Source organism: Mandrillus leucophaeus, unplaced genomic scaffold (genome assembly GCF_000951045.1).
Source record: "Mandrillus leucophaeus isolate KB7577 unplaced genomic scaffold, Mleu.le_1.0 Scaffold214, whole genome shotgun sequence".
Taxonomy (NCBI): domain Eukaryota; kingdom Metazoa; phylum Chordata; class Mammalia; order Primates; family Cercopithecidae; genus Mandrillus; species Mandrillus leucophaeus.
In genome coordinates this window covers 1,737,228-1,764,358 of record NW_012102188.1, presented here as the reverse complement: position 1 = coordinate 1,764,358, position 27,131 = coordinate 1,737,228, and the positions used below count along the sequence as shown (strand labels likewise).

Genomic DNA, 27,131 nt, shown 5'->3' with positions numbered 1-27,131 from the left:
TCCACTTCCCAAACGTTTATACAACCCAGTGGCACCAGCTAGTTGGCTCCCTCAACCCTGTAGATTTATCATCCTCTGTTCTAAGTGAGTTACCACTTGCCTGTTCACTGTCTAACTGACAGTGTGTTGCTGCTATCCCTTGTGGAATGTCAGTTTCTCTTGAGTTCTTGGTTGGTCCACCTGGTTTTATGCCATAAATCATTTTATTATTGAATATCTCTGTTTAAATATGTTCTGATATCCAGAATTTGTAGACCTGTATTTATGTGTTAGTGCAGATAGGATTGTCTCATTCTTTTAAAAGCTGCATCAGTTACAATTGTACCAAATTTAATTATGCCATGCCCCATCAAAGGACACTCAGGTTGTGTTCAGTTTGTGTTATCTTAAACAGTGCTGCAGGGAACACCCTCGTATTCATAAGAAGAGATTTCTCTGGATTAGGTTCTAGAGGTGACACCGATGGGACAGAGGTATCTGCATGGAAAACACTGACCAATATTGCCAGATTATCTTCCAAAGGTTCCAGTTTTATTGCTCCCAAGACTATATGAGGCAATTTCAAATCCAGTTTAATTGTGGGTGTGTAGACCCTAATCTAAATACCAGTGTTCATCTGTTCATCATTCGAGATACTGTATCAGGTCCTGGAGATGGGCTGGTGAGTGGTGAAGTGGGCCCTGGCTTCCAGGAGCTTCTGCAGCACATGAACTGTGACTGACCTATGACACTGGCAGCCTGCAGCCCCACAGTCACCTTTGGCATTCTCGTCTCTCCATTAACGTACATAAATATCCCAGACATCCTATTTTCTACCATTCCCAGAATTTCAAGTCTCCAAAGGAGCACAAAAATATTTTGGCAAATCGTAGGTTTTTAATGTTTAAAATATGTCTTTTGTATTTGTAAACTTGAATGTTAAGTTTTATGAACATTTATTGGATGTAGAGTCCAGACCTCCAGATAGGCAGTGGAGAGGGCTAAGGATGCTCCATGATACAGCCTGGGACAGGACCTCTGTCAGCCATCATTTAGGGACCTGATAGTGGGGAATCCACTGGCCCTGTCCTGTGGAAGCTACAGTCTAATGTGGCCAGGTCTGGTGGGACACTGGGATGTCAGCATGTTTGAATGTTGGAACGGGGGGATTTTTCACAGTGAGAACACTGTTAGGTTGTGGCTGACGTGGGCAGTTGTCCTTGGTCCTGTCTAGGGGCCATAGAAATATAAGCTGTTCGTGTTGGAGGGAACCTTGCCTTTTTTGGAAGGAGGAAACAAAGGCTCAAGGAAGAGAAGTGACTTACTCAGGTGTCATTCTCTTCTCCATTAAAATATGTAAATATCCCAGACATTCCTGGGATGTGGAGTGGCTTGGAGTGGCAAAGCCAAGAACAGGACCTCTGGGCTTCTGATTCCTAAAGCAGTGATTTCCAGTGTGTTTTTCTGGAGTATTATGGTGTTAGCTTAATAGGGCTGCCATAATAATGTACCCAGGCTAGGTGACTTCAATAACAGAAGTGTATTGTCTCAGAGTTCTAGAGGCTGGGAATCCAAGATCAAGGTGTCGGTGGGTGTCAGCAGGGTTGGTTGCTTCTGAGGACTGCAAGGGAGAATCTGCTCCAGGCCTCTCTCCTCGGCTTGTTGGCGGCTGTCTTTTTTCCTGTCTTCACATGGTCTTCCCTCTGTACCTGTCTGTCTTCAAATTCTCCCTTTTTATAAGGACACCAGTCAACATCTGAATTTTTAGGGGAGTAGGAGACATGATTCAGCTTGTAACACGCAGTGAGTGTGACAGAGTAAGAACAAGAAGTTACACATACACCTGCGTGTTTGTGTGTGTATAAAACAGAGTTTTATACATTTAAATAGAAACTCCCTACCTCTGACCTCAACTGGAAAGTCATTTCTTGAGAAATGCTGGATCCCCAAGCCCAGCACAGTGGTCGTCATTGAGTAGCATCTCAGAGAGCCTGTGCTGAGTAGATGGGCAGCAATGAAGAGGTAGGAAGTCAAAACCCTCAGGGCTGGGAGGGCTTCTAAGGAATTTAGTTTAACCAATCTCTTATCTGTGGTTTCCTTCCGTGCTATTGCACGCAAGCACTCAGAGAAAACACAAACTGAAGAATGGTGAGGGAGTGGGGGCAGGGGGTTGGCTGATGGTTTTGCAAGTGTCTGCCACCAGCGGTGAGAGAGGAGAGAGGCGGAGAGGTGATTGCACGTTTTCTTGCGAGTCTCACAAACCTGCAAGGGATAGACTTTTTCCAGTCCTTGTCAGACTCTGTGCCCCCTGACTGTGTTAAAATAGGGAGACATTTAGCACGGCTTTCAGTCCTGGATGGAAACAGCACAGTGAGAAAGAGGGTCCCAGCTGGGGAGAGGGTCCCAGGGATGGGGACAGCTGTTGCTGTCTTGCCTTACACGCATCCACCAGCTAAAAAAATCATGACAGTGTGTGGATTTAAACACAAGTCATAGGAGAACAAAGCATGTTTTTGATATGGGTGATTTTGTAAAGGTTTTTTAAGTATTTGGAGACCATCTCCTCCCAGGTCCAGCATCAAGACAATTATTATAGTGCTGCTTTGTACTCTGTCATGTGACTTTATTAAGGGGCATTGTGAACCTCTTAGATCACTTTCCTCAACCTTAAATGAATAACTGTACACTAGAAAAAATATTGTTGACTATGTGTAAAGAAAGTTTTCCTTCTTGTTCTGCTTTCCTTGGCAAGAAATTTTGGGGTGATATATTGTTATATTAATAACTTGCTTTCCTGGATGGGAGGAAAGTTTTGGTGTCCCTGACACCTTGGATCCTGATGCCATTGGGTAGCAGAGCTCCTGGGGCCCTTCCTTACCACACTTGTCTGAGTGCTGCAACCACTTCTACAACATGGGCGGTAAAAAGTGAAGGACAGAAGGTGGGTGAATTTGGGGAATTCTCTAGTTTTCTTTTCTGTCACACCAAGACTTGGGGCTTTCCTGAACTCTCAATAATAATAGCATCATAAAATTTTTTGAGTGCATACAAAGATAACTCAAAATGGATTAAAGACTTAAGACCTGAAACTGTAGATCTACTAGAAGAAAACACAGGAAAAAAGCTTCTTGACATTGTTTTGGGTAAAGATTTTTTGGAGATGATCCCAAAAACATAGGCAATCAAAACAGATAAATGGGATTACCTCAGACTAGAAGAGGTGAAATTCACATAACATACAACTAACCATTTTAAAGTGTACAATTCAGTGGCATTTAGTGTGTTCTCAATGTTGTGGAACCATTGCTTCTATCTCATTCCAAAACTTTTTCATCGCCCCAGAAAAACAGGCTGTACCTGTTAAAGAATCACTCCTTTTCACCCTTCACTTATTTCTCTGGCAACCACCATCTACTTTCTGTCTCCATGGAGTTGCCTATTCTGGACATTTCATATGAATGGTTACAGTAGGTGACCATTTGTATCGGTGGCTTAGCATGCTTTGGCGTTTCATTCTAGCTGTGTACTTCTACACCTATCAACTATGTAATATCAGTACTTCAGTTATTTTTGTGTTTGAATAGTGCTGTGTTGTATGCATATATCAGGCAGATAATTTCCTATATTTAAAAACACAAGTAAAGTCTCATACAGTTTGTTTTGTCCCAGGCCACGTGGGAAGGTGGCAGTGGGGCTGAGCCTTTTGGCTCCCCAGTCCCTACATTTTTTCTAGAATGTATTTCCTTTTCTTAAACAGTCATAGTGACTGTTCTGATTTATTTTCCATAAATTTACTAATTTTTCCAGTAACTAACATTATGAAATAAGAGTGCAAGGCTTTGGGAAAAACAAACCCAAGTTCAGAGGCTCAGGGAGAAAGGCTGGGTGGAGCTCAGTGGGTGCTGCCAGGCCTCTGGTGGGACACAGTATCCTTGGTTGACCAGGACTGAGGCTGGCGGAAGGACCAGTGCACCACCCAGAGCGCTTTGCACCCTTCCTTTGAGATCATCCATAATTTCTGTGTCTCCGCCCAAGGCTTTCAGGATTTTTCCTAGCCCTTAGAACTCCCCTCACCTACCTTCCCTTGTGGTGCCTTCCGGAGCAGCCACGTCACCACAGGGATGATTTGTATCCTTGTGAATGTGCCTACACATTTCTCCTCTTCTGCTCCTCCCAGTGAAATCCCACCGGCTGACTGGGGGCAGCAGACAGCACCTTCTGTTCTATCCTATGATTTCCTCTTGAGGTAAAATGCTCAGTCCTTTTAGGAGACTCTCCTGCTGGGTACAGTTGGGGTGCTGCCTCTGGGGCCCCCCAGGCGCCGACCCTGCACCCTGTAGCATATGTCCCACACCTAGGCCCTGCCTCCTAGTCGTGCCCTGCCTACAGCCAAAGAACTCTGGCATCAGTAGAGAAAGAGAGAGAAAGAGAAAGAGAGAGAGAAGAGAAAGAAAATGAGGGAAAGAGTGCAAGACAGCACTATTAAGTGAAATGAACTAAAACCTTTGCTTGTAAAAGACCAAGAGACCCAGTGGTCCCACTTTACAACCTCATGGGGCTCTGGGCCCAAGAAACATAGCTGATGGCATGATTTTTTATGTTTTATAACTTACTTGACTATTAAAGGTGTTAATGATAAAGTTTAGAAAGGGAATTATTTTGCCAAAAAATGTAGAGAGGACAGAGTTAAGAGGGGGGATCTGCAGGGTTTGATATTATAAATTATGTCTACTAATCTAATTTGAGACATTCCCTTCTCAAAGGAATTTGAGGTGAAGAAAATGGTGAGGTGGTGATAATTTCTTTTGCTTCCTCATTAAGCACAGTATCAGCGAGGTAAGCACTTGTCCTTACTTCATGCCCCCTCCCTACATTACCTACAACCTTCTCCCACAGTCGACCAGTCACTTCGCACCCCTCCCACACTTTGCCATAGGAGCTATCTCGTAAACCCTGGAGGAAGCCACTCAGGCATGGCCACCCTCTGGCCACAGGAGTTGGTTCAGAAACAGTCATGTGACCTGACTGTAGTCAATGAAATATGAGGGGAGGAGTGTTGTTGATGTGCCAGGAAAAGACACTTCCTTGCTTACTTGAGAGATCTGTCAGAGGGGCACACCCTCTCGTCTTGGAGAGGGTGGAGTTCGAGTATGAAGCTAGCCCTGGTGCAGTCATTTTGTCACTTTGAGGGAGACCACTCCCAGGATGAAGTGGCCCATGGAGGCAGAGTAGACAGACACTAAGTTCTGAGGACATACTTGAGCCTCAGAATCAAACCTGCTCTGAAGCCTGCTCCAAGTTTGCCTTGCCAGTTCCCTGAGGTAGCGACTGCCCTTTACCGTTCAGGTCAATGCATGTTGATTTTCTGTTGCTTGCAACCCTAAGCACCATTAGTAGCATAAGTAGTTGCTCCTGTTTCAGTTGCAGAGTCAGAAATGCAACTCACATTGGCCTCAGGTGCAGAGGCTGGAATCCAGGTGCTTGGGTGGCACTTTCAGGAGTCCCCTGCCTTGCTCTCTTCCTGTCCAGACAGGCCCTGTCCACCTCGTGGCCTTCAGAACTATGGCGCATGTGCAACAACTCAGCAGTCAGGCAGGAAGAGAGGGACCCTTTTTGGTTTTCAGCCTAACTGACCCAGCTGGCCATGGCTCTTCCTTGCAGTGGTCACTGAGGCCAAGAGCGAGGATTGGCCCTGTCTAGTCAGTGTCTGCCCACACCAGAAGGGGTGGGGTCACCAACTGGCATCATGCGGCTTCGGGAGAGGGAGTGGGTGTCTGCAAGGGAAAATGGGTGACGTAGTTTGGGGAAGGGACAGCAGATGCTTTTCCTTAGTCTCTGAACCATTCTAGTGATCGAAGTAATGTCACAGAAGAGAGCCTGGGAAGCCACAGGTCAGGCATTTCTGCCTTAAATGGGAAGTTAGGGGGGTTCTACCGCCTTCCTTTTCTGTGACTTTGATTCGAAGATCAGCAATATTTTTGTTTTTCTGGGTAGAGACTTGCTGACTGATTCCAAATGAAAATATTTCCCACGCAAGGAACCAATGTCTGACTAAAGAGATTGTGGCTCATCAATACCCATTCCTCACTGCTTCTGGAAGTGGCTGCAATTCTGAGGAATCCTGGGCCGGTTTTCTAGCTAAAGCCATTCTTACTGTGTCTTGAGACTGCAGAACTTTGATCTGCACCATAGGGAAAGCAGCCACTTCTGCCCCTTTCTTTTCCTGCAAGGGACTGGAAAGTCTCCTGTCACCTCCTATTAGTGTTTATCATTTTTATTTTTCTGTACCCTGTTGCACTGAGTGTTGATAGTATCTCTTCTCTTTAAGTCTCTTCACCGTATCCTCTACCTTACAACGTCAAGGCTGGCGACATTTATACTTTGTTCTCACTCTATAAATAAAGCTTTGCCAGTGGGTTGATGCCAGGAGTTGAGAATGATTCTTACCAAGATTACAACTGTAGACAGATGTTGACTGCAGAGTTGAGCAGGGGACTCCGATTACCATCTTTCTCTTCATAACAATGCCTTTATGTAACATATACAACCTCTGTTTTTTTTCCAACACTGTCTATGGGCTTATTGTGAATGCTGCAGACATCACCGTGACCTGCAGATCCCTGGCTGTTCTCTACCTCTCCTGATAGCCATGGGAGAATACTTGACTCAGCCTTTCCTTGGTTCCTCAGTGGTCTCAGACCCTGAGATCCAACTACAATTCAGATTGTAGTTGACCCTTGAGGGAATCACCATGTCTACCTTCCTACTTCCCATTTACTTGTAAACGGACAAGTAAGTGCATGAGTGGCTCCCGATTCCAGCATGGGACCCGGCTCCTGGGCATGTTGCCTGCCTCCAAAAGGGTGCTTCCTCCACAAGGGTGCTTCCTCCACATGTATGTCGAATGGATTTGTTGTTGAAGATGATGAGTTTGCACTGTACACTCCTGCAGAATTTGTGCACGTCACACTCCACCATGAAGGAAATAATGTATACAGTGGTCCATTTCCAAGACAAAGTGCCTTAAATTGACTTAGGTCAGCAAACTACAGAAGAAACAGGATATACTAGGCCCCTGCTTAAATAGCGGATGCCTGCTTGTCAGCCTCCCCCTTTCCCCCTCTTCTCCCTCTGCCCCTTAGTTGCCTTCACCCGAACCAAAAAAGTTTAGTCTAAGATGAAAGCTTAGTAGTCTCCAAAATAGCTCACTTTGTCTGTTCTTATCAGTCTGCCCAGCTACTTAGGTCATAAGTCAAATATACTTGAAGAGCCCTGAGCTAACTAGGATTGCAATGCACTGTGGGCTGCAATAAAATGCAGCAAAGACAACCCTAAAAAAACATCTGAAGCCCCTACCCAACAATCAGTAGGTGACGTCTGGGAAGATTGTGACCCCATAGTACTCAACCTATAAGGAACTGGGAGAGGGACCTGCACACTGGGGGATAAATTGCTTGTTGAAACTGTGCTGGGTGTGCCTACCTATCAGACACCTGATCTTGCAAGACTGTCGTTAAAAGTCTCACTTTGGCTGTTCTCCGGGTCTCTCAGTCCGTTTTTGGGTTTGGACGGGTGAGTTTGTTTCTCACAACTAGACACATCCTTTGGGTGACCAACTGCATCACATTTAAACAACAGCCAGAAACAAGGAGCCTGCAAGCCAGCAGACTCAGCCATCCCATGGGCAGCGCACAGCCCCAGGAGGGAGTCAGGCCTGGTCGTATCTATTGGCCTCGGGACTGGGTGCCCCTCTGGTATGTTTAACAGCTGGGACTGCACACCCACTTTTGTTTCCTCAGCTAGCCTCTCGTGTGCTACTCTAGCCTCAGGGTCTCCTAAATTCACCCTATAAAAATAACTGTCCTTGTTTCAAGCAACAAATCTCATTTCTAAGCTGATCACTTTCCTGGAGGTTGGGACCCTGGATGACTTGAGCCAATCAGACCTGCCCTGGGGCTGGGCAGTGGAGTGACCTCAGAATCTTCGCCCGGGAGGAAGAGCCACCAGCAGTGTCTGCCAAAACCGACATATCTTTACCTAGTGAAGGAATGTTTTCATGTTTTTTTATGGCTTGTATTGTTGTCTTAGGAGGTTGTATCTGTTTGCATCTCTGCTCATGTGGCCCTGTTTCTCCCTTCACTTCCTGTCTGCTCCCTTCTAGCCCTTTCTACCTTACCACCTCCTCCCCATTCTCCCCTCTTGGGGGCCTCCTTTCTCTGCCCACAGATGCCTCACTTCTTGGCATGTGCAGAGGGATATGGTTCTCACTCTGCCTTCTTTGCCACCCCTGCAGCTCATCCTGACAGTGAGTACAGGTAGTTGCTGGACTAAAGGCTTTGTTCTGCAGAAAACAGCCATGCCATCCATCCCCTGGGAGGCGGCAAAGCCCTGGCCACGTGGGACTTAGTGATAATGTGAAAAATTTCTCTCCGTGCCTTGCTGGGACACTCCTACTCCTCTGTCTTCTGTGCTAGAGTCTGAGCTCTCTGAGGAGAGGATTGGGCCAAGGTATCTTGGATTCTTCCTACTTAGCGTGGTGCAGGTGCCTAATGAAAGTTTAAGTAAAGAGGCAAGGAAACAAGGAAAGATGAGAGAAAGGAAGACTGGAGAGGTGGCGTCCCTTTTCCTCACTGCACTGCATGAAGTGCACAGGATGCAGAGGCGTGGATTGGAAGTGCCTATCAGGCTTTGTCTCTGGTGCAGGGCATCTTTGCTTCCTCTTCCTCCCTTTTTCTATCTCCTGAGTCTGTCTTCCCTGCTACCTTTGTAGACTTTGCCAGTTAGCAACTGTACGTTTCCCCGGCTGAGTGACTTCACAACTGAAATTAAACCACAGTACTTAGAAAGCCCTGTCTTCGCATTTTCTCAGTCTCCCTTGCTGGTTCAGAGCTTGCAGTCTTTGCCAGTTACCACAAGATGATTCAACAGTTTCTGTTTCCATTCACCGTCAATTCATCAGGCTATGCAGGTGGCTCCTGGGGGTGGGGTGAAGGCTTCAGTGGTAGGAGGTTGAGCTACGGGTGCAGCTGTGGTGTTTACTAGAAGGCAGATGGTTTCCTTGCTCTCTGCCTTTGGGGATTTGTTCTTCATGCCCACCTGTCATTTGTGTGAGTGCTTGGCCGTGGTTTTACCTCGTTGGTGTTGGACATAAGGCATTTTTGACTCTTGCCATTTTCAGCAAGAAGAGAATGATGTAGGGAATTATCATGGGCTGAATTGAAGGTGTTTCTGGAAGCAAACTTGCAAAAGGGACCAGAAAAAAGGGGCAGGTTATTAAAGCGGGAGCATGCTGTGAACGCAGCTTGAATTTGAAGTTCATGTTGATGCTTCGTTCCAGAATGTCTGTGCTACCTGGAATCATTCCATGCATGGTCAAAGGGTAGACACCAAGGGTGTCCCTGGTCATGATGGCATTCAAATTTGGTATCTGAAGATGTGTTTTCCACTAGATCAAAACTGATTTTTGATTTAGATTTTGAGAAAACCATGCACAAAGACTGTTTTTAAAAATGTTTCAGTTTTTTGTTTTCATTTTTAATGCACAGAGGTCATTTTGTTGTTTGTGTTGCCTTGGTTTTTCCTTCTTTTTAAAATAAACTTTTTTATTTTGCAATAATTTTCAATGTGTAGAAAAGTTACAAAGCATAGTACAGAGATTTGCCGTATACCTTCCCCTGTTATTCACATCTTACACAACCATAGCACATTTGTCAAAACGAAGACAGCAGCACTGACAGGCTGGGCGGGGTGGCTCACGCCTGTAATCTCAGCACTTTGGGAGGCTGAGGCCGGCGGATCACCTGAGGTCAGGAGTTCAAGAGCACCTTGGCCAACATGCCAAAACCCTGTCTCTACTAAAAATACAAAAAAATTATCCGGGCGTCATGGCAGGCACCTGTCATCCCAGCTAATCAGGAGACTGAGGCAAGAGAATCGTTTGAACCAGGGAGGTAGAGGTTGCAGTGAGCGGAGATCACACCACTGCACTCCAGCCTGGGTGACAGAGGGAGACTCCATCTCAAAAAAACAAAGCAGCATCTGTTAAACTCTAGACTTTGTGTTTCTTTAGTTTTCCCACGGGTGGTCGATTTCTGCTCCAGGGTCCCGTCCAGGATGCCACACTGTGTTTTGCTGTCACATCTCAGTGTCCCCTGGTCTGTGACAGTTCCTCCACCTTTCATGCTTTCCATGACCTGGCTCTTTTGAAGAGTACTGGCAGGTGTTTGTTGAGTGTCTCTCAATTTGGGTTTGTCTGTGTTTTCCTTATGACTAGATTGGGATAACGGGTGTTGGGAAGAATATCCCGAGGAAGTGCCTTTCTGGTCACATCGTGTTAGTGCGTACATTCCATCAACATGGCTTATCCCTGGTGATGTTTGTAGTGCTTGTCAGGTTTCTCCACTGTGCAATTACTTTTTCCCTCTTTGGAAGCCAGTCATTCAATCCGTCCAACATTCAAGGTGGGTGAGTGAGTAGGTGGGGCTAGTTAAGCTCCATGTTCTGGAGGAGAGAGTAGCTACGTGAATTATTTCTTATAGGAGATTGATCTCTTTCCCCCCATGTATTTATTTATTAAATCATTTACTTATATCAGTATAGACTAACATATGTTTATTTTGTGTTTTGGGTTACAATCCAACAGCACATTTTTGTTGCTCAAATTGTTCCAGCTTTGGCCATTGGGAGTTTCAGCCTCATCTTATATTTTCCCTGCCCCTGTCCTGGAATCAGCCATTTATCCGAGGAGCCCTAGTTTCTTTTATTTGAGAACAGTATTTAGAAACCAACTTTGGTGCACAAAGTTCTTACTTGAGAAAACAGTGGCCCTACCATAATTCCAGTTCTGATCATCTTTTTTCCACTGCTGTATATACACATATATATAAATTACATATTATATATAAGCAAACATATACATATTATATATAAACAAATACACATATATTTGTCTGTATGTGTATATATGTGTGTGTATATATATATGTAATTTTTTTTGAGACAGGGTCTTGCTCTGTTCCTCAGGCTGGAGTGCAGTGGCATGATCATGGCTCACTGCAGCCTCGACTTTCCAGGCTCAAGTGGTCCTCCCACCTCAACCTCCTGAGTAGCTGAGACTACAGGTGCTCTGCTAATTTTTGTATTTTTTGTAGAGATGGGGCTTTGCCATGTTGCCCAGGCTGGTCTTGAACTCCTCAGCTCAAACAATCCACCTGCCTTGGGCTCCCAAAGTACTGGGATTACAAGTGTGAGCCACCATGCCTGGCCCCAATACTTTATATTTAAAACAATGCCCAAAAATGGAAAGACCTTGACATTGAGGATGTTTCTATCCACTACCTAGATTCTGCCATTAACATGCTACTATACTTGCTTTATCACATATGTGCCCATCTATTGATCTCTCTATTCGCCATATCCCATTTTTGGGTGCATTTCAAAATTACTAACATAAATATTTTTCCCCCTAAATAACTCAGTGTGCATACCACTAGCAAGACTTTAATATGTGCCAGATCTTTTTCATTTGCTGCAAAACTTCATACAATGAAATGCAGAAATCTTCAGTGTACATTCTCAGGGCTTTGCCAAATATATATACCTATGTAACCCAACCACCATCAAAATAAATAGAACATTATTATTACCCCAAAAAGTTCTCTTATACCCTTGCCAGTCAACCCCTGCTCCCACCCTCCTGGAGGTAACCACTGTTATGTGTGTTTTTTCCCCCATTATTGGTTAGTTTTGTCTGTTTTAGTACTTATTATCAGAATCACATAATTTGTTCACCCAACATATTTTGATGGTATATTAATTCAATTCAATCCTGTATAATGATGAAAATGAATGAACCACAACTACAACGGATGCTAAAGATGACTCTAATTAGCCATACTAAGGGAAAGAAGCCAGACACAAAAGAATACATAGTAGATAATCCCATTTCATTTCTTTTCTTTTTTTTTTTTTTTAGATGGAGTCTTGCTCTGTCTCATCCAGGTTGGAGTGCAACGGCACAATCTTGGCTCACTTCAGCCTCTGCCTTCTGGGTTCAAGCAAGTCTCCCTACCTGGGACTACAGGCATGTGCCACCACACCCGGCTAATTTTGTATTTTTAGTAAAGACAGGATTTCACCATGTTGTCCAGGCTGGTCTTGAACTCATGACCTCAGGTGATCCACCTGCCTCAGCCTCTCAGAGTGCTGGGATTACAACGTGAGCCACCGTGCCTGGCCTGTTTCTTTAATATTCAAAAGAAGCAAAAAATACGTTAGGCATGGTAGTATACTTATAGTCCCAACTACTTGGGAGGCGGAGGCAGGAGGATCGCTTGAGGCCTGGAGTTCAAGACGAGCCTGGGCAACATAATGAGACCCCGTCTCAAAATAAATAAATAAAAGAAGTAAAAAATAATTTATGAAGTTATAAGGCAGGATAGTAGCTAGCACCGTGTAGGAGAGAGAAAGTAGTGATTGAGGGGGATCTTGTATGCTGGTTCTGGAATGTGATTTTCCTTGGCTTGGGTGTGGATTACACAGTTGAGGTGACTTGGCGATAATTCACTGGGCTGTACATTTACCACTCATGCCTTTGTTCTTGTTGCATCGTATGTTACTACAGTGCTTTAAAAATAAGATACTTGTCATGTCCATCAATTTTGTGTGTGTGCATGACACTACTGTGTATATTAGCTATCTACTGATATGTAAGAAATTACTCCAAAATTTAGCAGCTTAAGCCCCCATATGTATTGTCTCACACAGCGTCTGTGGGCCAGGAATTTCCGAGTGTCTTCATTGGGTCGTGCTGGGTCCGGGTCTCCCATGAGATTGCATTTAGGATGTTGGCCTTGGCTTGACTGGGGCTGGAAGAGCCCCTTCTCCAATATCTCATTGATATAGCTTGGATGTTTGTCCCTTCCAAACCTCATGTTGAAATGTGATGCTGATGTTGGAGGTGGGACCTAGTGGGAGGTGTTTGGGTTATGGGGGCAGATTCCTCATGAATGGCTTGGTGCTGACCTCTTCCTGGTGATGAGTGAGTTCTCACCCTATTAGTTCACTTGAGAGCTGGTTGTTTAAAGGACTCTGGCACCTCCTTCTCTCTTTCTTACCCCCTCTCTTGCATAAGACACACCTGCTCCCCCTTTGCCTTCTACTTCTACCATCAGTAGAAGCCCACTGAGGCTTCATGAGAAACCGAGCAAATGCTGGTGCCATGCTTGTACAGTCTGCAGAATCGTGAGCCAAATAAACCTCTTTTATTTATAAATTACCCGGTCTCAGGTGTTCCTCTGTAGCAGTGCAAAATGGACTAATACACTCATTGACAGGGCTATTGGAAGGAGATCTCAGTTCATCTCCAGGTGGACTATTTATAAGGCTGTTTGAGTGTCCTCACATCTTGGCAACTGGCTTCCTCCAGAGCAAGTGAGCCACAAGAGCTCAGTATAATATTTCCTAGGTTAATAGATGTCATTTATTGTGTATCAGCAGTATGTTCCTTTTTATTGCTAAGTAACATTCCATCCTATGAATAGATCATAGTTTACCAATTCTATTGATGGACACCAAGGCTGTTTCTAGTTTGGAGCTATTATGAATAAAGCTGCTAAGAACATTCTTCCATGACAGTTTATGTGGGCATGTAATTTTATTGCTCTTGGATAAATACCTAGGAATGTAATTGTCAGGTTATGGGATAGGTACCTGTTTAATTTTATGAAATCTATGAGATCTTTTTCCAAAGTGGTTGTACCATTTTACATTTTTATGACGAAGTATGACAGTTATAATTGTTCCATGTCTTTGTCAAAATGTTGTGTTGTCATTATTTAAAAAAATTTAGCCGTTTGAGTAGGTGTGTATTATTATTTCATTATAGCTATAATTTGCATTCCTATGATGCCTTAAGATGTTGAGCACTTTCTCATGTGCTTGCTGGTCATTTGTATATCCTCTTGCACACGCGCACGTGTGTGTGTGTGTGTGTAGTTCTATGAATTTTTTTTTCTTTTTGAGATAGGGTCTCACTCTGTCACCCAGGCTGGAGTGCAGTGGCATGATCTTGGCTCACTGCAGCCTCAACATCCTGGGATCAAGCGATCCTCCCACCTCATCCTCCCAAGTAGCTAGGACTACAGACATACCTGGGCCATTTAAAATTTTTTTGTAGAGAAGGGGTCTAGCTGTGTTGCTAGGCTGGTCTGGAACTCCTGGGCTCAAGTGATTCGCGTGCCTCAGCCTCTCAAAGTGCTGGGATTACAGGTGTGAGCCACCATGCTGCCCTGCCTAGTTCTATGATACTTTATCCACTATGTAGTATTGTGTGACCAACACCATGATCAGGGCACACAATATCACAAAGAAACTCGCCGTGTTTTCCCTTCAGAGTCAGAATCCCCACAGCCGTAACCCCTGGCAGCCACTGGTATGTTCTCCATTACTATAATTTTTTCACTTTGAGAATTTATACAATTGGAATTACATCATATGTAACTGTTTTGAGATTGGCTTTTTTTTTCACTCAACACAATGCCCTATCCAAGTTATTGTGAGCTATCCAAGTTGTGTGTGTCAGTGGTTCATTCCTTTTAATTGTCGAGTAGTATTCCATTGCATGGACGTGCCACAGTTTATCCATTTGCCAGTGGCATTTGGGTTGTTTCCAGTTTTTGGTGATTGTAAAAAAGCTGCTGTAAACATTCCTGTACAGGTTTTAAAAATAATTTTTGTAAACAAAGAATTTCTCCTAGGATGTGTAATTGGGAGTGAGATTGCACATGGAAAGTCTATATTTAACTCCATAACAAACTGTCAAACTTTTCTAGAGTTCCATTTTACATTCCTGCCTCCAGCCAGTGAGAGGTCCGGTTGCTCAGCATGCTTGTCAACACTTGGTGTGGTCAGCATTTGTTTTGCCACCTTGCCAGGCTTCCTAGAGAGGTCTCTCTCTCTCTTTCTCTCTCCCCTCTACTCTCTCCTCTCTCCTCTCTCCTCTCTTTCCTCTCTCCTCTCTCTCCTCTCGTATCTTTTGCTTCAGTTCTTGCTCTGGTGGCCTGCTTTAGCTCAGAGGTTTGCAGTCTTGTTCTTAATCACGGGACCGTTTTACAACCTGAATCCTACACAGAATGCCAATGGGGAAGTCACATGATGGTGGAGCTGCTGGGCAGAGCTAGGCCCTCTCTAGACCTCATCACGTCTCCGACAGCTGTCCCCAGATGCCCCTCACATGTGAGGCCTGACACCCACCCCCAGCACTGATGCCATAAACCCAGGGCGTCTGCCTGCAGCCTGAGATCTAGGAACACTAATATTTGCCTTATCTCCGTATCTTAGAGACCCAAGAAGACAGAAAAGAGAAATTATAGCGAGAACATGTCCAAAAATCATTGTTTATGATTTTATATGCCATTGTTATACAGATAGTATTTGAGGAAAACTACGGAGATTGTTAAATGTAGTAGTTTATATTTGAAGACAGAAAATACACAACTATCCATATCGCTTAGGGGGTTGGAGCAAAAGGATGTATTTCTAAAATCCTGATTTTTCCATGGCAGATTGTCAGCTGTTTGTTCGAACAGTGTTAGCAATTTAGATATGATGTGATGATGATAAACCAATGTTCAAGCTTTCAGCTAGAGAGTTTCCAGAATAGTTTTTCATCCAGCTTTAATCTCTTTATGAATCTGTTATGGCAGCAGTTCAAATGAGGAACGTGCTCCATCTAGTGGTTCTTTTTAACTATACAATTTAAAATAAAATTTAAACATTTATTTGGAATAGGTGTTAGTTTAACTTGGTTCAAAAGTCAGCATAAAAAGATAGAGTACTGTTTCCCATCTACTGAATTTTCCCACCTCCATCCCACATACCCAAAAGGTGAAAACTGTTAGTTTCTAGTGTGTCCTTAAAGAAATTAAAATAAAAATACACACATATGCAAGCAATGTGTGTATTGTTAATCACTATTTCTGCCTACATAACATTATTCTCATCCTTTGTAGGGCATTTTGGCAGTGGGAATGAGAATAAACCTGTAATTAAAATGTCTAACACGTCTCTGTTGAGAAATTTATTTGATATAAGGAAGTTGGGTATTAATAGTTGAGAGCTGTTTAGTAATAGCCCACTTTCTTAAGTCCTGTTTTGTTTTGTTTTTTTTTCTGAGGTGGGATCTCGCTCTGTCACCCAGGCTGGAGTGCAATGGCACGATCTCAGCTCACTGCAACCTCCACCTCCCGGGTTCAAGCGATTCTCCTGTCTCAGCCTCCCGAGTAGCTGGGATTACAGGACCCCGCCACCACGCTTGGCTCATTTTTTCTGTTTTTAATAGAGACGGGATTTTGTCACGTTGGGACAGGCTAGTCTCAAACTCCTGACCTCAGTTGATCTGCCTGCATTGGCCTCCTAAAGTGTTGGGATTACAGGTGTGAGCCACTGTGCCAGGCCAAGGCCTGTTTATTTTATAGGTTTTGATCATTTCTTCAGCTCTTTTGGCTGATGTATATATTATCTGTGCATTAGTGGCCCTCATCTACTGATGTGTCGTGTCTTATTTTTCTGCATGGATTGCACAGAATCATTACTAGGATTTGACACTTAGGAGATGTTTATAATTACGAGCAGGAAACCGTACCATGTGAGAATAGATGTGAGTTTGGGATTCTAAAATAGATGAATAACAATGATTTTATAGTAAAGTTACTGAAATGGAAATGTAAAGAAATAGCTAATAACCTGTGTTTCAGAATCTTACCTATAATGTACTTCATGGCATTTTCGTAGGCTGTGCTATCTAATTTTTGTAGTTTGAGGTTTCTCTTGATTCATATTTTTTCTTTTTGATTAAAGAATTTATAGTTTAACACATCTGAGTGTGTGTGTGTGCATATATATATATTTATACACACACACGCATAAATATATGTCTGTAATGCTCCATAGCTTACATTGTTCCATACTTATGCATACTCCTAACATGTGTGAAGACATTCAAAGAACCACATTTCTGGAAGTAGAATTGCTGAATCAAAAAGTAGGGTCAGAGCCAGGATGGTGGTGTGCACTTGAAGTTCTAGTTAGTCAGAGGGCTGAGGCAGGAGTATTCCTTAAGCCTAGGAGTTAGAGAATAGCCTGAGCAACAGAGTGAGACACCATCTCAAAAACAAATAAACAACCAAACCCCAAAAGGTAGGTTCATTTGTAATTTAATTGATATCATCTAATTGCCGTAAGTAGAGATTGTGCCAATTTATACCTTGCCTCCCTTCGTCCCACCCTCCCTCCTTCCCCTGTTCAGCCCTCCCCTGGGCTAGCATATGAGGGCGTCTGTTCCCCACAACCTTGCCAACCTTGATAATGTGTTATCACACTGTCTGGACTTTGTTCATTTGACAGGCAAAAATTGGTATGAGGCAAAAATTGGTATGAGTGTAATTTTAATTTGTGCTTCTTTTAATACATCTGGGAGCAGGGATTTTAAAGATATGTTTAAATGCCATTTGTATTTCCTATTGTGTGGTGTGGACCATCTGTTCAAATCGATTGTCCACTTGGTCTGGTTTTTTGTTGTTGTTTGTTTGTTTTATTTTTATTTTTTTAAATTGTTCTTTAAGTTCAGGGATACATGTGCAGAATGTGCAGTGTTGTTACATAGGTATACATGTGCCGTGGTGGTTTGCTGCACCCATCAACCCATCACCTACATTAGGTATTTCTCCTAATGTTATCCCTCCCCTAGCCCCACCACCCCTGACAGGCCCCAGTGTATGATGTTCCCTTCCCTGTGTCCATGTATTCTCATTATTCAACTCCCACTTATGAGTGAGAACATGTGGTGTTTGGTTTTCTGTTCTTGTGATAGTTTGCTGAGAATGATGGTTTCCAGCTTCATCCATGTCCCTGCAAAGGACATGAACTCATCCTTTTTTATGGCTGCATAGTATTCCATGGTGTATATGTGCCACATTTTCTTTATCCAGTCTATTTTTAATGAACGATAGGAGCTCAGTAATTAGGAGGATTGGCCCCTTTGCAATGACATCAGTAACAAATACTTTGTCTCAGTTTGTCATTTGTCTTTTGATATCCTTATGGTCTTTTTGTCATGCATAAATTTTTGTTATTAGTCACATTTATCAGTCTTTTCTTTATGGCTTCTAAATATTATGTCATATTTAGAAAGATTTCTTGGATTAAAATCATGAAATAATTCTTCAGGTTTTATTTTAATATTTTGTGGTTTTATTTTTCTTCATGTCAATTGTTGATCTATTTGGAATTTATTCTGGTACATGGAGTGAAATGGGGATCTGACTTAATTTTCCTTTCCAGTTGGCCACCCAGCTGGATGTTTCAATAATGTTTGTTTTTCCCATGATTTGATATACCAGGTTTGTCTTACATATATTAAATTTCCATAGATACTTACTTCTGTTTCTCAGTATTCCATTTTATTCTATCGGTCTATCTGCCTGTTTTGCACAATTTGAGTTACTTAAGGCCTTATCACACATCTTTTTAAAAAAAATTTTTTTAAGGGAAATTTGCCCCTTTTATTTTTTCTTCAGCTTTTTTTAAGTTCAGGGATACATGTGCAGGATGTGCACATTTGTTACATAGGTAAGCGTGGGCCATGGTGGTTTGCTGTACAGATCATCTCATCGTCTAGGTATTCAGCCCAGCATCTATTAGCTATTCTATCTGATGCTCTCCCTCCCCTAACCCCCCAAGACAGGCTCCAGTGTGTGTTGTTCCTCACCATGTGGCCATATGTTCTCATCATTCAGCTCCCACTTATAAGTGAGAACATGTGGTGTTTTGGTTTTCTGTTCCTGCATTAGTTTGCTGAGGATAATGGCTTCCAACTTGTCCATGTCCCTGCAAAGGACGTGATGTCATTCCTTTTTATGGCTGCATAGTCTTCCATGGTGTATATGTACCACATTTTCTTTATCCAGTCTATCATTGATGGGTCTTTAGGTCGACTCCATGTCTTTGCTAATGTAAACAGTGCTGCAGTGAACATATGCATGCATGTATCTTTATATTCCTTTGGATATATACCCAGTATTGGGATTGCGGGGTCAATTGATATTTCTGCATCTAGGTCTTTGAGGAGTCGCCACACTGTCTTCCACAATGGTTGAACTTTACACTTTTACCAACAGTGTAAAAGTGTTCCTTGTTCTCTGCAACCTTGCCAGCATCTGTTGTTTTTTGATTTTTTAATAATCTCCATTCTGATTGATGTGAGATGGTATCTCATTGTGGTTTTTATGTGCATTTCTCTAACGATCAGTGATGTTGAGCCTTTTTTCATGTTAGCCACATGTATGTCTTCTTTTGAGAAGTGTCTGTTCATGTCCTTTGCCTACCTTTTAATGGGGTTATTTGTTTTTTTTTCCTTGTAAATTTGTTTAAGTTCCTCGTAGACTCTGGATATTAGACTTTTGTCAGATAGATAGATTGCAAGAATTTTCTCCCATTCTGTAGGTTGTTCACTCTGATGATAGTTTCTTTTGCTGTCCGGGAGCTCTTTGGTTTAATTAGATCCCATTTGTGAATTTTAGCTTTTGTTGCAGTCACTTTTGGTGTCTTCATTATAAAATCTTTGCCCATGCCTATGTCCTGAGTGGTATTCCCTAGGTTTTCTTCTAGGGTTTTTATAATTGTGGGTTTTACATTTAAGTCTTTAATCCATTTTGAGTTAATTTTTGTATATGGCATAAGGAAGGGGTCTAGTTTTAATTTTCTGCCTATAACTCGCCAGCTCTCCCAGCACAATGTATTAAATAGGGAGTCCTTTCCCCATTGCTTGTTTTTGTCAGGTTTGTGAATGATCAGATGCTTGTAGGTATGCATTCTTATTTTTGAGTTCTTTATTCTGTTCCATTGGTCTATGTATCTGTTCTTGTATGAGTATCATGCTGTTTTAGTTACTATAGCCTTGTAGTATAGTTTGAAGTCAGATAGTGTGATGCCTCCATCTTTGTTCTTTGTGCTTGGGATTGTCTTGGCTATCTGGGCTCCTTTTTGGTTTCATATGAATTTTAAAATAGTTTTTTCTAATTCTGTGAAGAATGTCAATGGGAGTTTAATGTGAATAGCATTGAATCTGTACATTATTTGGGGCAGTATGGCCATTCTGTGATGGTTGTATTTTTATGGGGTCAGTAGTGATATCCCCTTTATCATTTCTGATTGAGTTTATTTGATTCTTCTAACTTTTCTTCCTTATTAGTCCAGCTAATGGTCTATTGAATTAATTTGTTCAAAAAACCAACTCCTGGGTTCATTGATTTTTTGAAGTGTTTTTCACATCTCTATCTCCTTCAGTTCAGCTCTGATCTTGGTTATTTCTTGTCTTCTGCTAGCTTTGGGAGTTTATTGCTCTTGGTTCTCTTGTTCTTTTAGTTGAGATGTTAGGTTGTTAACTTGAGATCTTTCTATCTTTTTGATGTAGGCATGTAGTGCTATAAAGTTCCCTTGTAACACTGCTTTAGCTGCATCACCGATATTCTGGCACATCGTCTCTTTGTTCTCATTAGTTTCAAAGAACTTCCTGATTTCTGCCTTAATTTCATTATTTACCCAAGACTCATTCAGGAGCAGGTTGTTCAGTTTCCTGTAGTTGTGTGGTTTTAAGTGAATTTCTTAATCTTGAGTTCTAATTTGATTGCTCTGTAGTCTGAGAGACTGTTATGATTTCAGTTCCTTTGCATTTGCTGAGGAGTATTTTACTTCCAATTGTGTGATCAATTTTAGAGTAAGTGCCATGTAGTGATGAGAAGAATGTATATTTTGTTGTTTTTGGGTGGAGATCTATCAGATATCTACAGAACTTCTAGGCAACCCTCAAATATGTGAGAGTCCAGCCAAGGTCAGAGGAGCTGTCTGTCCAATTCATGGCTGACTGAAATTCATGAATGAGTTTAATTGATCCAAACCTGAATTCAGGTCCTAAATATCTTTGTTAATTTTCTTTCTTGATGATTTGTCTAATATTGTCAGTGGGGTGGTAATGTCTCCCAGTATTATTGTGTGAGAGTCTAAGTCTCTTTGTAGGTCTCTAAGAACTTGCTTTATGAATCTGGGTGCTCCTGTATTGGGTGCATGTATATTTAGGACAGTTGACTCTTCTTGTTGAATTGAACACTTTACCATTATGTAATGCCCTTCTTTGTCTTTTATAATCTTTATTCGTTGAAAGTCTATTTTTTTCAGAAACTAGGATTGCAACCCCGATTTTTTTTTCCATTTGCTTGGTAAATTTTTCTTTATCTCTTTATTTTGAGCCTATGTGTGTCTTTGCACATGAGATAGGTCTCTTAAAGACAGCATACTGATGGATCTTGGCTCTTTATTCAGCTTGGCAATCTTTTCACCCATTTTATTGTCTGAAAAGATCATACTTTCTTGGGTTTAGAGTTTTCTTCACTATTTTTGTTTGTTTCTTTTTATATATGAATTTTAAAATCACTTGTTGGCATTGTTATTTGGATTATGTTTAATGTATGAATTAACATAAGGAGAATTGATTTCGTTATGGTATTGTCTTCTGTTAAAAAAACATGGCACATATTTCTATTCGTCCAAGTCTTCTCTTGTATTCTTTAGGTATATTTAGATGAAAGTTTTTCAAACCTGCACCATCATTTGTAAGGTGGTTTACACCTGCGTTTGTAAGGATGGTTTATTTTTATCCCAGAGACTCTAGACCAACTCCAGTCTGGCCAAATCAGCTAACTTCTTTGCTGTTTGATGGGCTGAACCATACCCTCTCTAGTGAGATCTGAAAAACATTTTCATCTTTTTAGGTGCTCTCTCTCTCAGCCTGAGGGTACCATATGGAGTTTCCCTGTTTCTTATAGTGATTATTTTATGATAGTAATACTTTGTATTAAACTTTGTCTGTTTAACCTATTGCATGATTTCTTTCTTCTGATTGGCCCTAGACTGCTACATCTTGCGATTTATCAGTTTTTGTTTTACATATTTGAGGCTTTGTTGTTTGGTGTGTACACGTTTGGGATCGTTATGTCTTCTTTGTGGATTGATCCTTTTATAATTATAATGTATTTTGCTATCTTTAGTGATGTTCTTTTTTCTGACATCTACTCTAGCTGATATAAATATACCCACTTCTACTTTTTCTTTTTGATTAGCATTTACGTGGCTTTTTAAATCTTTTAGCTTTCAACTTGCCTATGTCATTATATCTGAAACAGATTTCTTGCAGATAACATATTTTTAGACTTAATAAAAAATTCATTCTACCAATCTTTGTCTTTTAATTGTGGTATTTAAACCATTTACATTTAGGGTAATTATTGATATGTCAATGTTTAAATCTGCCACTTTATTATTTGTTTCTTCTGTCTTTTATTTCTCTCTTTTTTTTTTTTTTTGCTTTCTTACCTTCCTGTGGATTATTTGAACATTATTTTAGGATACTGTCTTGATTTATTTATTGTGTTTTAGAATACATTCTATATTTTCTTAGTGGTTGCTTGAGGTATTACAGTGCATACATAACTTACCGTAGTTTACTAATACTGTCCTACCACTTTGAGTGAAGTATAGAAACCTAACTTTCATTTAGGTTCCTTTACCCTTTCAATTTTAAAATTTTTTTTAGTCCTTTTTTAAAAATTTGAGACAGGGTCTCACTCTGTCACCCAGGCTGGAGTGCAGTGGTGTGATCTTGGCTCACTGCAACCTTCCCCTCCTAGGCTCTAGCAATCCTCCTACCTCAGCCTTCCAAGTAGCTGGGACTACATATGCACACAACCACATCCAGCTAATTTTTTGCATTGTTAATAGGAACAGAATTTTGCAACGTTGCCCAGGCTGGTCTCAAACTCCTGGGCTCAAGCAATCTGCCCACCTCAGCCTCCCACAGTGCTTGAATTACTCACTGCCCCTGGCCAAATTGTTTGAAGTATGTCTTCAACCTATGTGGAGTACCACATCTGATGGTTTTATAATTTTTTGCATTAGACATTGAATATTATTTCAAAAAGTCATGAATGAAAGAAAATCACTAAATAAGTGGTGGGATATTCTATGTTCACGGAGAGGAAACTTAATGTTGTCAAAATTAAACATCATTTCAATCAAAATCTTGGAAAGTTATTTTGTGGATATCAACAACTGATTCTAAAGTCTATAAGGAGAGGCAAAAGACTCACAATAGCCAATACAAAATTGAAGAGGAAGAACAAAGTTGGAGGACAGCCACTACTGGCTTCATGACTTACTACAACTCTATGGTAATTAAAATAGTATAGTGGTGGTGAAAGAACAGACAAATGGATCAATGAAACAGAATAGAAAGTCCAGAAATGGATTCACATAAATAGAGTCAAGTGACCATTGACAAAGGAGCAAAACAATAAAATGGAGAAAAGATAGCTTTTTCTACCAGTGATGCTGTGATAAGTGGACATCAACATACAAATCCCAGCACCCCCCCACATAAATCTAGACATTGACCTTACACCCTTCACAAAAAGTAACTCAAAATGGATCACAGGCCTAAATGTAAAATATCAAACCATAAAATTCCTAGGAGATCTAGAAGAAAGTCCTTAGGACTTTGCATTTGGTGATGACTTTTTAGATATAACACCAAAGGCATGATCTATGAAAGAAAGAATTGGTAAATTGAATTTTATTAAAAGGAAAACTTTCTGCTCTGTGAAAAACAGTGTCAAAAGGATGAAAAGACAAGCTGTGGATTGGGAGAAAATATTTGCAACACACACGTAGACACGTCTAATGTAAGACTGTTATTCAAAATATACAAAGAACATTTCAAACTCAACAATAAGAAAACAAACAACATCATCAAAAAATGGGCCAAAGACCTTAACAGACACCTTACCAAAGAATATATATAGCAGGCAAATGAGCATATTAAAAATGCTCAACATCATATGTCAGTAGGGCAACACACATTAAAACAACAATGAGATACCACTACATGTCTTTTGGAATAATCCAGAACACTGACAACACTAAATGCTGACAACAAGAAGTCTTATTCATTGCTGGTAAGAATGCAAAATGGTATAGCTGCTTTGGAAGACAGTTTGGTGATTTCTTACCATATGGTCCGGTAATCATTTTCCTTGGTGTTTACCCAAAGGAATGGAAAACTTATGTGCACACAGAAACCTGCACATGAATATTTATAGCAATTCTAGTCATAATTTCCAAAACTTAGAAGTATCCAAGATGTCCATCAGTAGTTGAATGGATAAATAAACAGTGGTGCCTCCAGGCAATGGAATATTATTTAGTGCTAAAAAGAAATGAGGTATAAAGCCATGAAAAAAACATGGAGACTTAAAGGTAAGGACTTAAGTGAAAGAAGACAACCCAAAAGTCTAGTTGAAATACTGCATTATTTCAACTGTATGACATCCTGGAAAAGGCAGAACTATGGAGACAGTAGAAAGATCAGTGGCTGTCAGGGGTTGGGGGAGGCATGGCACAGAGGATTTTTAGGGCAGTGAAGCTACTCTGTATGATACTACAATAGTAGATACATGTCATTATAAATTTATCCAGACCCACAGAATGTACAATTCCAAGAATGAACCCTAATGTAAACTATGAATTTGGGTGATAATGATGGGTAATGTATGTTCATCACCCATAACAAATGTACCACTCTGGTGGGGGATTTTGATAGTGAGGGAGGCTATGCACATGTGGGGGCAGGAACTATATGGGAAATCTCTGTACCTTTTAATCAATTTTGCAGTGAGCCTAAAACTGCTCTAAAAAAGTCTATTAAAAACCCGTAATAAGTAATCTAGTCTACTATATTTTTACTCATTCTGAAGTTATTTCTTTTCTGAAAGTTCTAACCTTCTTCTCCTATCATTTCCTGTCTGTTTAGAGAACTACCTTTAGCCATTGTTTAAGTCAGCTTGCTAGCAAACATTCTCTTACATTTTTTTGGTCTGATAAGATGTTTATTATTCCTCTTCTTCATTCTTGGAGGATATCTTCACTGAATATAAGATTTGCCATTGACAATTATTTTGTCTTTGTACTTGAAAAATGTTGAGCCACTTGTTTCTGGCCTCTGTAGTTTCCAATGAGAAATCTGCTATCATTCCAATGGTTTTCTCTCTAGCTGCCTTCAAGGTTTTTTCCTTGGCCTTAGTTTTCAGAAATTTAATTATTATGTTTTTTGACATGGGCTTCTTTGGGTTTAGCTAATTATTTGCTCAGCTTACCGAACCTGTAGGTTTATTATGTCTTTTACCAAGTAGGGGAAGTTTTTAGCTATTATATCTTATACTACTTTTTTGGTCCAGTCTCTGTCTTTTTTTTGCTTTTCGAAACTGAAGATGTGCATGTTGGCTCTGTTGCTATTGTCCCAAATGTTCCTGAGAAATATTTGTCTTATTTTTCAGTCTATATTTTCTTTGTTGTTCAGATTGAATAAATTCTATTGATTTGTGTTCCAGTCCAAAATAAAATATCTTAGATCAGGTTGCCTTTAAATAACAGAAGTTTATTTTTCGTATTCTGGAGACTGGGAAGTCCAAGATCAAGGTGCCAGAAGATTTGGTGTCTGGTGAGGGTCTTGCTTTCTGGTTCATAGATGGTGCCTTCCTGCTATGTCCTAACATAGTGGAAGGAGCAAGGCAGCTCTCTGGGACCTCTTTTGTAAGGGCATAAATCTTACTCATGAGGGTGAACTGCTCATGACGTAATCATCTCCCAGAGCCCCTACTTTCTAATATAATCACCTTGATGATTAGGATTCAACATATAAATTTTTGAGGACATACAAACATTTAGACCATAGCAATCTGTCATCAAGTTCACTGATTCTATTTTGTCATCTATACTGCATTCTTGAGTTCATCTAGGGAGATTTAAAAAATTTTGGTTATATTTTTCAGTTCTATGATTTCCATTTTATTCTTTTCTATAACTTGTGCTTCTTTTTTCTGTTTTTGTTCCATTTATTTCAAGAGAAATTATAATTGCTTATTGAAGCGTGGTTATGATAGTCGCTTTAAAATCCTCATCAGATAATTCCAATGTCTGATTAATCTTGGTGTTGGTATCTGTTGATTTCTTTATCATTCATGTTGTGATGTTCCTTGTTGCTGTGATGGTTCTTAGTAAATTCTTTGTATGTGTTCTGATGGTTCCTTGGTATGATGAGCAATTTTTTATCATGTCCTAGACATTTTGGATATTTTATTATGTGGCTCAAGATTGATTGAATATTTTTAGCATGGAGTCCCTTGTTGAGGTATATTGAGATGTCCACTGGCCATGTATATTCAGCTTCCTGTTGAGCTGACTTACAGTTGTTGAAAAGGTATGGAGTAGAAATTCAGCTCCCCTCTTTGGCCCTGCCAACACCTACTCAGCTGATGTAGGGCATTGAATCTCACGGCCTCAGTTGCCTTCAAATGGGAATATGAGATCATGCCCTCCCCACTGGGCTGAGCTGCCATCAGGAGGGGGGAAGTTGAAAGCTGACCCACATCACTTTGTTGTCACCCGGTTTGGGATGGAAGCTCAGTTCTCTTCTGGGCGCTAATGACACCAGGGAAGGAGAGGGGTGAATTAAGTAGGTGAATGTGGTAGGAGATAGGGTGCCAACTGACCCTATCTCCTACCACATCCTTTTTCCTTGTTAATACCAAGTAGGGGTGAAGTCTCAGCTTCCCATTGGGTCCTGCTGATGGGGTGTTGGTATGAAGCAGGGTGTGACTAGACTTACCTTGCATATTCTTGCTAGGCTTTGTTGTTGCTGGGTATAGATGGCCACTACTGGACTCCACTAATGCTACCCTGGCACCACCTGCTTTTGCTGTGCAGGAGATAGAAGATCAGTTCCCTAATTGGCCCACCAAGGTGTACGCCCGGTCAGGAACTCAGACACTCCATCTGCTCTGCAAGACAAGAGGTGGAAGAGGTGGAAGACTAATTCTCCCCTCAGCCTTGCAGCGAGGAATGGGAGCGCCCCTCTTGCTTTTGCAGGGTTAGGGGGTAGAGAGGAAGAGCAGCGCCCCCCTGAAGCCGCGGGAGAGGAAGAGCAGCGCCCCCCGGAAGCCGCGGGAGAGGAAGAGCAGCGCCCCCCGGAAGCCGCGGGAGAGGAAGAG

At 41.4% G+C, this 27,131-nt stretch overlaps 1 protein-coding gene across 1 annotated transcript in view; it reads right to left on the bottom strand.

The window, feature by feature from the left end:
- The window catches only part of LOC105540059 (two pore calcium channel protein 2-like), a 122,296-nt gene extending 112,911 nt beyond the window's left edge, over positions 1-9,385 (bottom strand). Inside the window, 1 exon segment of the mRNA XM_011980553.1 lies at positions 9,111-9,385. Within this exon segment, the coding sequence (XP_011835943.1) occupies positions 9,111-9,385 (275 nt within the window).
- Between the last annotated feature and the right edge of the window lie 17,746 nt (positions 9,386-27,131).